The 12,965-nt window shown below is 36.0% G+C and overlaps 1 protein-coding gene and 1 long non-coding RNA gene across 3 annotated transcripts; one reads left to right on the top strand and one right to left on the bottom strand.

The window, feature by feature from the left end:
- Positions 1–2,383: 2,383 nt before the first annotated feature.
- LOC120347896 (lactadherin-like) lies at positions 2,384–8,588 on the bottom strand. Of its 2 annotated transcripts, XM_078118229.1 has the most exons (6): positions 8,517–8,588; positions 6,610–6,791; positions 6,405–6,449; positions 5,780–5,938; positions 5,092–5,258; positions 2,384–4,653 (listed from the first exon to the last, which is right to left on the bottom strand). In XM_078118229.1, exons 2-6 carry the CDS (start codon positions 6,728–6,730, stop codon positions 4,498–4,500), a joined length of 648 nt encoding a protein of 215 aa, XP_077974355.1. In that variant the 5' UTR covers positions 6,731–6,791; positions 8,517–8,588; the 3' UTR covers positions 2,384–4,497. The 2 variants fall into 2 exon arrangements, with proteins under 2 accessions (XP_077974355.1, XP_077974354.1); XM_078118228.1 differs by lacking the exon at positions 8,517–8,588 and having other exon boundaries at positions 6,610–8,397.
- LOC120346928 (uncharacterized) lies at positions 7,915–9,590 on the top strand. The gene is made up of 3 exons (XR_005570052.2): positions 7,915–8,050; positions 8,760–8,871; positions 9,381–9,590. It is a non-coding gene; the product is annotated as an uncharacterized LOC120346928 (long non-coding RNA).
- Positions 9,591–12,965: the final 3,375 nt, after the last annotated feature.

Genomic DNA, 12,965 nt, shown 5'->3' with positions numbered 1-12,965 from the left:
TCAATTTCCGAACAGACAGTAAAAAATGAGGTCTTTTACGGTATTATTGTTACTTGGGTTGGCAATGGTCGCCTTGGTAGGCGCAGCCAGTATGGAAGAGCCCGAGAAACCAGTGGGTGGTGCAAAAACTAAAGGTGAGGCTGGGGAGGATGACGTCACGATGAAAGGAGAAACAGGTTATGGTGACGGCGAGACATCGGACGATAACGCAACAATGGGTGGCGATGACGCAACAGTGGGTGGTGATTCTCCAGATAGTGACGACACAATGGGTGATGACAACGTATCAGTTTCAGAACCTACCCCGAAAAAACCTGAATACTTTACGGAGGCGTGGCGGACCGCTTACTCTGCTAAACAACTCGTCAATCAACCAAAATGGAGACTGGCGGAAAAACAGCCGGAAGATGGTACGTACCAGGTCAGAGTATACCCAGAGCAATGGTGGGCAAGGTCGTTCAGACAATGCCAGGGTCAAAAGAAAGCTGCAGGAGATGGATATTTGAAGCTTTACCTTTACTTCAACGGCTTCAACTACCAGCGCCAATATCACTCACTGACATATCCGATCTTAGAAACAGTAGATAAAAGGCCAAAGCCTACGATGAAACCAAAAACAACAATCAAGCCAAAATCAACCATCAAATCGAAGCTAAACAATAAGCGGCGGAGAAGGCAAAAAAAAAACAAATAAGCCAATGAAAGTTTGCCCTGTTGAATATAATACTCAGTTTTATTTACCGATTCCGCTGACAAAATATGCCCCCCAAACCCCGGACAAGACGATCACATCATTCAAAGCTCCCGAAGAAACATTCTATGTGCGTTCGTATTCTGCTAACTACACTTTTGAATATTGCAACGAGCAAGCCGGCGCCCTTTTCTTAGATTTGCTGAAAAATGACATCAGGACCTGGGAAGACTACTGGATTTGTGCAAAATACGAACCGCCAGAGGGCACTACAGAGCAAAGATACGAAGTCTGGATGAAGGAGAGACTGCAGTGATGAACTCTGGATTAAAATCCTCAGCACAAACCAATATAATATGTTACTCTAAATATAAATATATATCGACACAATAATAAGTATAACAGGTGATAAAATAATAGATAAAAAAAGACAAATAAAAAAATCCATATTAAAATATGTTTCTAGCGCTAGAATTTGCCAGACGAACTGATTCAAGGCCTGATACTCGTGGGTAAATACGATACGATGATTTGTTCTGGGTTATGTTGAATTTATAATTTTTGCATATTGTCTTGACTGAAACGTTACAAGTTTATATCAAATGGCATTTCCTTGCAAGTAAAGCACCATCATAATTCTTTATTATCCCGGCAGCTTTGTCATTTCGAGGGTCGCCAGCAACTCAAAGATGAGTCTTCATAACTTCTGATTAAATCTGTTGAATGCGTATTGAGCAATATTTTATTGGAAATTATTTTACGGCAAATCTTCTATTCCGCATTAAATGGTTTTCTCACAAAAGATACAAACAAGTATAAAAACTTTCGACTTTTGACATTTTCTCTCCCTTCGGAATAAATATGAAAATCATATAGCAATTGAGACCCAAAACGTATCGTCTAATTCTCTTCACCATCGAATGTTAAGAATATTTTGCGCCTATTGTTTATTCAAATGATTTTCCGAAAAGTTGAATTCTGCATTCCATAGCTGCTAGTCTTGTATATTATTAAGTATAACAGTGTTTTAAGTACATTGTATTATATTAGTGGAACGACATATATTTATGATGATAAATATATTTCAATATTATCGAAAATGTATCAAAATTTATTGTGTATTATTTTTTCGGCAGTGAGAGGATATTAAGATTAGACTTGATATATTTTACTTGGGCGAGGAGAAAGTGGATTTTTCGTACAAAGCCCCCACCACCGCCAATATGTATATAATAGTAATTAGTCGTTTGGATTAGGGCCTGGAATGCAGATTGCGCTGGAAATTCGAATTTTTAAATCATTCCTAACCATAATTGGATAATTGCTAATTTGTTATTAAAACGTAGCGGGGGTGTTTTCGGAAATCATGAACAACACAAAATCATCGCTCAGATTCAGAGTTCGCATGAGAAAACACAATCAAATATTGCCTATATCAGTGCTACGTAACCAGTGAGTCGCGAAGCTATTCAAGGCGGGTCGCGTAGTTTTCAATTAAATCGAGAAACTGTGGCATTACGTAACAATCACAATTATGCGTCATTATCAGACTTGGTCTGATAATATCCTTCATAAAAATTCCAAGTTTCGTATCAACAATAAAATGCATGGCGATACATTGTTCCTTTTCACATTTATTAACATCTCGTTGACAGAAATCACAGAAAAAAATGGCAATATAAGTGGTTCGTGAACTTAAACAGGCTAGGAAGCCCTGGCCTAACCACATATGAAAGGATTTCTAATCATGAAGCCTTGCGGTCGCTTATTAAGTTTTTTTAATCGAGTTCTCCCTTTTCGCTGCAGCTACACTTTTAAATTAAACAAGACTTCCGGCAAACAGCTATGCCAATATGCAAGAAGCCACTTTTTAGCGAAGAACCAGGTGTTTACGATTCGACATTGCTTGATGGGCGTAGAGCAGTGATTCTAAACCCTTTTTCTTCCGTGGCCCACTTTTGTTGCACAAAAAATCTGTGGGCTATCAACTTTCTCATACAAGGGAAAAATACAAACAAAACAAAAATTTTGCAAAGATACTAACGAACTAATTGGGGAGAATTTTTGTACGACCTGGAAGACATAAAATCAACCTCAAAACGTCCCTGTGTTCGTACTAGAGCAGAGTTTTTCAAACTTTAGGTGGTATGGAATCCATGAAGAGGTTGGAACTTACAGATGATGTCATATTTGAATTACCGCCTCCTTGCCACATTTCGTTGACATGATAAGCATGATAAGCGAAAAAACAAGTTTTCGGTATTGCACAAAAGTAAGACTTGAGAGGACAATATGGCGTCATATAAAAAGTAAAACTAGTACACCACTGCATTAATTGCACAAGGACTTTACCACGAAAAAACTACTTTGATTATGATAAGCGAAAAAACAAGTTTCGGTGTTGGCACAAAAGTAAGACTTGAGAGGACAATATGACGTCATATAAAAAGTAAAACTAGTACACCACTGTATTAATTGAACTAGGACTTTACCAGGAAATAACTACTTTGATCATGATAAGTAAAAAAACAAGTTTCGGTGTTGGCACAGAAATAAGAATTGAGAGGACAATATGACGTCATATAAAAAGTAAAACTAGTACACCACTGTATTAATTGAACTAGGACTTTACCAAGAAAGAAATAACTACTTTAATCATGATAAGTAAAAAAAAAAAAGTTTCGGTGTTGGCACAGAAGTAAGAAGTGAGATGACAGTGTGACGTCATATAAAAAGTAAAACTAGTACACCACTGTATTAATTGAACTAGGAAATTACCAAGAAAAAACTACTCTGATCACATGTGCAGTAGAAACTGTTCTCTTGTATGGATCAGAAACGTGGACACTCACAAAGGCAGCAAACCAGAAGCTGAACGGCGCATACACAAAAATGCTTAGAGTAGTTAAAGGAGTAACATGGTAGAATAAGATTCCAAACTAAACGCTATACGGTAAATTACCAAGCATCACAACCATAATAAAGGAGAGACGCCTTAGATTCAGCGCCACTGCTATAGAAACAAGAAAGAAATCGTACATGAACTGATTCTATGAAAACCAAAACATGGGAAAAGAAGCGTGGGTAGACAGCGACGTACATATATATATTAATCAACTCTAACAGGACACGGGAATACCATGGGAGAATCTTGCCAGTGAATCCGGAGGAAACTTTATTATACAAAACAAATTGACATATCACATAGCTGGCATAGAATTACAGTCTATCAAAAACATGTCATAAAAGAATACGAATTAAAGGCAGTCACATATATACGATAGTTATGTACATGCTACGGCATAATCTTAACGATTGACAAAATCAGACGACAACTTTTATAACGATAATCAATGGGATCGTGGTCATCAATTCTCAAGAATCTTACTTTAAAATTGTTTTTTAGTTAAGAAAATAAATGATAAGTAACTACAGAACAAATACCGATAGAGAATTTTTGTGAAACGACTGTTTTTCATTTAGTTTAAACAAGATCACAAGAATCCATCTAAATTTGAAAATGTATCTTGACAAAGAAGTTTATGATTTCATTTGCAAAAGTCAGTCAAGTTATTTAAAACGGCAACTTTACCACCAAACTAAACGTTTCAAATGCACTTCTCGCCATTAGCAATCTAACTATCAAATTCTATTTTTAAACGTTAAAGCTAATCAATGGAATAGGGGGGATAGGTGAAGTATTTATAACATGCTTCAGCCGATTTAGTACCACTGACAATCACCTATTTTATTTCAACCATGGACAGCGTCGAATATACGAAGTGATTTTGTCGTGTTCATATCATTTACAGTAAGCCATGACACTTTCCATCTATGTATTCCACTCTCATGCTCACGTGTCTCTGCCATGTTTGAGGATGAACTCGAATGTATCGAGATGTTATTACATGTGGAAACATGTTGGTGACCTTGGTGCTCCTGTCACTATTTCCAGTAAACACCTAGAAAAAGTCCAATATAGTAATCATCTCAATAACATATCACACAAAAATTTATTTTCTGTAACATTGATTGTGCAAGTAATGCACATAAATTATGTCACGCTTTTATATTCATTCACTCTGAGCAAGTCTATGTACAAATTGCGGCACTCCCGAAGTATGTGGATCAAGATGGCGGACACTGGCAAGGTTCATCAACCCTGCAAGCACTGGGACATAGAGACATCTCATTGTTGTCAACTACATTTGAAATTTGTGTTTTACAAACCTCGTCCTAACGAACTGGTGTCTAATATATTGTGCATTTTATCATATAAGTCTGTGCACAATGACTCAGAAATTCCTTATCAGAGCAACAACCGACAGCTTGTTAGGTTTAAAATGTGTTGATTATGTTTTAAATATATACGTAAAGAATATCTCAAAATACTTCCTTACCTTGTCTAAACCGTTCTCACGTATTACGACCATCGCGCCGGTGGAATTTCCATGCGAAATTTTGAAAGACGAAACCCATTGATCGTGATATACTCTTCCTTGTGTGACGATTCCTCCTATTGGTTTAGGTTCACCAAAATCAACCTGGTGCCATTCTCCTTTCACATCTATAAAATAATTGTTCATTGATTTGAATATTATATCAATTGGGTATGATTTACCTTCCTCGCCCACATTTTGATTGCATCACTTTTTAAATGCTGGTAATTTTGCAACAGGCAGAGAAAATAACCCGTAAACAAATTGCGCCACAAAAGCAGTAGCGTTAAACAACCTTAAATAATAAATTCATCTACAGATGCCCCAAAATATTGCCTGATTTGTTTTTCCCTTTCAAGTTTGGCACAGATTAACAATGATAATTTCGGGTTGATAAAGCCAAGAAAACTAAGTCTTTCCAAAATGGGTTATTGTCATAATTTGGTGCCAAACAATTCAGAATTTGTTTTGAGGCGTGTATCATTACCTCGGTACTCAATTACTATTCGTTTGAATTTTATTTAAAGACAGCTTCAAAATTTCAAGAATTTGTGTAAAGCATCAAATTTAAATAACCACCCTAAATATACTTACACGTGTAACCAAATTGTAAGGCTATTCTAATTATAGAAAATTAACACACACTTACTTCTCGCCGCAGACCAGATTGGATACGTTGTTGATGAACTATCAATATTGTCCAATCTGCCATTATGAGCTTGATGCCGGGTACTATATTCTGATGACGCTGCGATTTGAGAGTCAGGAATTATGTGATGATATTTCACACCCATGTAGCAAATCTCGGCTGAAATTCAATTAGTATAAGTTACCACAGTATGTATGACATTCAATTTCTATATTTTAAGTCATTGAATTTTTATGCGAAAACCGAGGCGAGATCAGCTGTTGTGAATCACCATATTTTTAAATTTTACTCGATGATATATTCTGGGTTATGGTAGATAGGATAAACTGTATCTAAAGGTTAAATAAAGAAAATGTGACGACATACCGTATTCAACCTAATCTATAGTGCGGAACAGATAAATCAGGTTATATTGCATCTTTTTTGGACTGTTGAAATAGGTCCCGAAATGGGTTCATTAGCCCTGCTTACACTGTGTTTGTATAAATCACCTATAAATCACCAAATTTTCGTTGTTGTATTATAATAAAACCTAAAAAACTATAATTTTATTTTCTATTAACCTATTGAAATCGAAACTAAGAAAATACAATAAAATCTTTCTATTTCTTCCGAGAGCGCTTACCATTCGTCATCATCTTCATAAGCTCTTTGTTCTTCAAAACTGAATCTTGAACATAGAAATAAATACAAACAGGAATGTTAAAATGAAGTATATATATGCTTATCTAGCATATGAGATCTTACAGTTGAAACCAATCCTATTAACAGCTTGAGTATATTGAAAAATATTTTAAAAGAACTGTAACATATATAAATTGATGAAAAACCTTCCAACTTTCTAATCCTTTCTTCTATATATCCCACTGTTCCGGGTTTCCCCGGTTCTCCATTTGTCCCCGGTTCTCCCTGTTCTCCTTTAATTCCGGGTAATCCATGTGGTCCTTCCATTCCTCTTTTTCCTGGTCTTCCTTGACACTGACTCGAATCACATCGTGCACGACTCACATTGCTGTTCGCCATCACGTGTGAACAAAATTCATACAATGTCGGCATATGACATAATACACAGGAAAACATAAATACCAAACAGGCAACAGCGAGAAATTTCATGATGGATATATTGTATGAATCAGTATGTTCCCAAGCTTTTCTTTTTAGGGGGGGTGTTTCAAAATTTAGGGGGTGGTAAATGATTTGCTATTAGAGATAAAACTAGGCTATTTGTATTCTTAAAAAAATGGTATGTATTTAAGAAACGATGTACATGGGGGCCCCCCAAGTTGATTGACGCGAGCCAAAATCCACAGCAGAAAGAAATTGTAGGGCCAGAAAAGGGGAGCGAGGAAAAGCGCGGGACGACACGGCTGGGCTTGAGCGCGCCCTGAGAAAATTTTGAGAAATAGGCACCAAAATAGGCTCTAAGCTTGATTTTAGATACACCTAGCATCGCAGTTTGTTATGTAATGAAATCAATAATTATATTATTTAGCTGATAGAATTCCCGGGGAATAGATAACAAGCACGGCTTTCAACCGTAAATATATACTACTACGTTTCAACAAGTAATTTGCAACTGATATGGACTAATGAAGTTACTTGCTAATCTGGCATTGTATGAATGGCTACTAATGGCTTGTTTTGTTACACATTTCTAATTTTTTTGAACATGTTTGTTTGACTTTTGTATGAATTAAATTTTGAAATAAGCTCGTCAACTAATCATAATGTCGCATAATGTTGTATTCCTTCAGAACTGAAATATTTTGTTGGTAAGAAGACAAATCGCTGAAGTTTGATTCTTTTCAATAAAGAAATAAAAACGCTGTCATTCATCTAAAAAACGTCTGTTTTCAGTGCCTAGTTTTCGTTTTGTGACATCTTTAAGCTTTCTTAATATACGGCTGATATCTAAAATACTGCAGTGTGTAATCCTAATACCCATACGTATACATAAGATACCGGAATAATTCAATTGTTACGAAATAAACGTGCTTAAACTGTGATAATGATGTAACAATAGACGGTATCTAAAACTCAAAGGCCGTAATTGGCCCGCAGACTGCGGTTTAGAACACCTCAGTGTGGAATCGCACCTCAAAATTAGGGGGGGTGTTTGAAATTTTAGGGGGGTGTTCACCCCCTATAGGGGGGGTGTAGGAAAATCACTGGTATGAATAATACTAAGTGAGAGCAAAAAAACTATAGAATGTCAACCGCATGGAAATCTCAAGTTGGAAAGTTGTTTCACGTGGAATTCAAGACTGTAAGGTTAATAATTCCATGAACACTTCAGGAGCATGGGCAGAACTGAGAGTTATTATTATCTAGGAGTCATATTTGGGTATCCGCATTAGTGAACAAGCTACTTCATAGTTTTCCACCCATAAAAATGAATTATTCAACGACCTTTGCTATGTTGGTGTAATTCATTAATAAAATGATTTTAGCGTCTGTCCCACTTTGCTAAAATATCAGCTTCCTGCACGGAGTGAAGGTATGACAAAAATTTGAAATATCTGAAGTACTTCATAATAAATTTTTGAATAAGTCAAGAATCTAATCAAATTCAATATATTATATCTCTTCTCCCAGTATCTCTTTAGCAATATATTCCGTTCAAGTAGAAACTCATCTCTAACAACCGGCTGTGATTGAAATATCTTGAAATGAAACAGCGCGCCGAGTAAATGCTTTTAACGAACTAAGTTAAATATCATAGAATCAGATACTCTACCTTATAGGCTAGAACTCTTTTGTGTGGTTGTTCCTTCAAAAATGTAGGTGAAAAAGTCAGTATCATTGAACGCACGTCGTTTACCGTGTTTGCAGTTTGTGTTGTGTAAAATTTTAGAAAAATGTGAGACAGGAAGTATTGTTGAAGTAAACTGAGTCAGATAAAGTAATTAGGTCGTAACCTATGCCATTCTCCACGATCCTTGGTATCTAAATGCAAATAATTCAAATGAATGCTATTTAGAGCCGTGGAAAAAGTACAAAAACCGTCATGGGTAAGTATTTTTGCGGTCATGTGACGGGGAAAACAAAAGTGCCTTGTAACAGAAACATGCCCTAAAATGAAAACAAGCAAGGTAAATATCATATATATATCTGAATACAATGTACCCAATAATAGCGAAACTTGCTTTTAATTTCCTCAACTTTTTCATGACGACATACTCATTTCATTAGGTTCATCATTGCCTAAATGTATGCGTGTAACGTTTATCTCTATACAAAGTACTGGTATACTAGTCGACATATCAACTCTGGAGGTCAAGAAAATTTTTATATGTAGGATAAAGGGGATTTATTTCTATATATGCATCCTTACCTGTCTACATGAAGTTGCTGTTAGGTTGATATTTGCAAAATGATATTTTCCCAAACTACTCTTAACAAATTTGTATTTCAATGTTTCCATGATAAACTTAGGACCTAAGCTATAAGAGTTGCCACCTTATCGTGTTACTTGTAACCAGTGGTGGGATTCAGCTGGTTCGCACCGGTTCTATAGAACCGTCTCACGGAATTTTATGAGATCAGCGAACCGGTTAGCATTACTGATTGATTTCCTAAAAAATATGACTTTTTGTAACAGAACCGGCTGAAAAATATGACTCTTGTGATGAAACCGGCTGACAAAAATTTTGAATCCCACCCCTGCTTGTAAGTGTAACTCACGATGCACGAGGAAATAACCATCGAAACCTCTGCTGTATCCGGTTGTCTATTCATCGGTCAACTTTGTATATCGACTGGAAGCAAACAGATTTATTTTTTTATCTATACCTATTTGTCAACCAATAAATCTAACACTGCAGAAGTAGAACTGATTTCAAGATGAGGGTGATATTTTAACTTGTCTAAAATGAATACCGTAAATCACCCGCCGTAACCGTTACCCGTAAATCACATGTGCTCGAAAACTGCTCTGCATTCAATTTCCATTCAATTTAAAATTGAAACAATTCCAATAGCATTGCTGCAACGTTCATTCACGCAATACCAAATTGCAAAGTGTATAATAGTATTATTCCCTTGATTTCTGGCTAATTGGGCAAATTGTATAGATTTCATTTCTAACACACGGTCATACATGCATGTAAAATCGACTCGATGTGAATGGGCGTTTATGTTTATATATATATATATATATATATATATTTGAGTTTGCTGCATACGTATATTTATGTTTGTTAGTTGGGTAAAGCGTGTGTCGGATACATTCTCTATCTATATTGTCACTAGACAAGCTAATTTATTGGACCTATGGATCGTTTTCCTATTATGCTAGACGGTTGTCAATTTCGTTTATTCCGAAATTTTCTATGACATTTTATATTTTGGTACTCATGTAGTATGTGGACCAAGATGGCGGACACCGGGACGTAGTATGTTTATCAGGTTAAGGTTGGGGTCCCCGAACTCGTAATATAACTAAAATAAGGAAAATTTAAATAACATTATAGCCTAACCCTAACCTGGTACACATACCACGGTCCGGTGTCCGCCATCTTGGTGCACATACTACGGGACCGCCGATATTTTAATCAAAATTCCGCTGAATTATATTTTTATTATGGGAACACGGATTTAAATCCGCTAAGCACGACGTCTGTTTCCGATTCGACGCGACACTACGCGAAACTCTGAGATTAGTTGATATCGGTAACGCTAGATACGGTACAAAAAGTGCTTTGTTTGGATTCCGTGTTCCTAAATTTGATGTTTTGTTGTTCTTTTCTTAGATGACTATTGCGCCAAGAGGCCATCGAGTGTGTTTCAATTCTTGAAAATAACTACTCAATCATATTTTTAGACCGATGACATTTACTGCATTTCCTCTTCCGCAAAAGGTCTTAAACGCCTGCTTAACATATTTATGTGAAAAATATACTATTGAATATGACATTTTGCACAAATTGAAATAATATGTGGATTTAGAATAAGAAGTTTGGGTTAAATAATTAACTGGATATGAAGCTGTGCAATTCTGTTATGGAATAGGATGTGTCTACTCAATATCTTTTCTAGTCCGATTATCTTGATTTGGAAGACCAATTCAAATCAATCTGTCTGCAATCAATATTACGTTCCCAGATACTTTATGTCAGGGGTTGTCAACCTGCTTTCGACCGCGATCGATGAAGTTCTTTAAAACAGCTCGTGATCGTCTGATCGGTAATAAGGTCATACACAAAAACGAATGGGTACTAGACTGCAACAGGGCCGGTTTCAAGAAGATTTTATCAAATTGGGCCCCGCACCTTGAAGTGGCCCCGCGCTAATGGGGGTCTTTTTCCGTATTATGAGGTACAAAATACTACTGAAAACATAAAATAAAAAGTGAAATAATATTAATTTGTTATGCATGGTAAATTTATAAGAACAGCTTTGCCAATACCAACGTACAACGATGCTAAAAACTGTAGCATCAGGGGGAAGAATATTTTCAAAGTTGTAACTAATTAAAAAATACTTGAGGTCAGTCTGCGGTCTCACAAGAAAGACTTAACAGTTTGTCAGTACTTTCTATAGAAAGCGAGATTGCTAAAGCTACTGACTTTGAAAATACTTCGAATGATTTTGCTAATAAAAAAGCTAAAAAGTCATTTTCTGAAAGAGTATTATGTAATTGCCTATTTTGCCTTGCTTGATGTTAAAAGTAAAACAAAATCATTCACATTACCTTAAATTTGTTAAATATCAAGTATTGGATATCTATTTTTTTGGTTTGTATGTATGTTTTTTTTTTATATAAAACCCATAAATTTTACTAAAAAGAGAAGGCGCGACATCAGATTTCAAATTAGGTCTCGCAGTTCCTAGCACCGGCCATGAACTGCACACAGGCGTACAAAGAATCCCACCGCTGCCGATAAGCTCGGCTTTGTGGGCTTATTTTTAATGAAATCAATTGTGTTCAATTTAAGTTGTCCATTCGAGATTTTATTCAAATCCTACAATTTAACACAATCATACATTTTTTAGTCGAAGTGGAAAAGTACTCAAGAGACCTTGCCAGGTATTCATGTTTTATCTAAAAAGCGAAAATTAAATATTCTCAAACTATGAATGTTACATTACTGCTCAAACTTCAGTATTTAATTTATAGTTTTGGTAGACCCGATGTATGTGTACCAGGTTAAGGTTAGACCACAATTTTATTCCTATTAAGAGTCCGGGGACTGTCTGTGTTAGCCAAGTGAATATCCCTCTGCCATTGGTTTCAGTCCCTTTACACAACTTGATGTAAAATAGGCGAACAAAATTAGTTACCTCTATATTGGTACACATACTTCTGGAGCGCCATCATTTTATCTATCCAAGTGCGATTCTTCGCTCGCTTGGAATTAGAAAAAATTGAGCATTCCGATATGTGATGGGCTACATCGCATTTCCATGAAGTCCAATTTGTTGTTTCCTAAAATGCTGGACACAACGTGGACCCATAAAAGAAATAAAGGCCATGTCGAGTTTTTCATATTGTAATTGTTTCATAAAGAAAAAGCAAGAAATTGATTTAAGAAAATTACAGCAACTCTCGAAGAGTGGACGAAAAACTTCACATAATACAGCCACCGCAGCGTCAAAATAGAAAAAGCAAGGTAGTTACTTATTTATGTACAATCAATTAGTTGCAATTGAAATAAAGCAGGATTGAGGTATAGAATATGTGAATATGAATAATATAATACGTTGTCAAATGTGATATAAAAGGTGTTAAACATCAGTAATAATTCCAAGATCGTAGATATTGATGTTCAATTGTCTCTACCAATGCCAGGTCCATTTACAGCGGACTAAATCCGCACGAGGTCGCACGACCCAGCGACCGTCGAACATCATGACCCAGTGCTATAAACTCGGCAGTTTTAAATGGCCGTTGAAAGAAATTTGATTGTCCTCAAATTGTTAAGGTTGTTGATGTAAAATAAACTGAAAAGTTCCATCTTCAGCTCTGTTCAACGTACTTTTCTGAATAGTATAGAATACAGATTAGCAAATAACATAGGTTGTTCAAATAAAGGCAGCAAGATTGCATTTTCTTTACGAATAACACGCCAATATTACGCGAAAAACGAGATAATCAGGTTCAGTTAGTTTATCGCCTTTACAGAATAGTCAGTTCAGTTTGTTTTCTCGAACATAGCCTTGAGTTGTATATACATATGACATTAAT

The sequence above is a fragment of the Styela clava genome, chromosome 11 (genome assembly GCF_964204865.1).
Source record: "Styela clava chromosome 11, kaStyClav1.hap1.2, whole genome shotgun sequence".
Taxonomy (NCBI): Eukaryota; Metazoa; Chordata; class Ascidiacea; order Stolidobranchia; family Styelidae; genus Styela; species Styela clava.
The sequence above is the reverse complement of the archived record's forward strand: the minus strand, read 5'-3'. Positions and strand labels throughout refer to the sequence as shown.

What these genes read in the sequence shown, in the direction of transcription:
- LOC120347896 (XM_078118228.1), bottom strand. Translation starts at nt 6,892, where the DNA reads ATGAAATTTCTCGCTGTTGCCTGTTTGGTATTTATGTTTTCCTGTGTA. An exon ending in TATGAAGATGATGACGAATG is followed by an intron (nt 5,939 to 6,404) that starts GTAAGCGCTCTC and finishes ATTGAATTTCAG; the next exon opens with CCGAGATTTGCTACATGGGT. An exon ending in AATCTGGTCTGCGGCGAGAA is followed by an intron (nt 5,259 to 5,779) that starts GTAAGTGTGTGT and finishes ATTATTTTATAG; the next exon opens with ATGTGAAAGGAGAATGGCAC.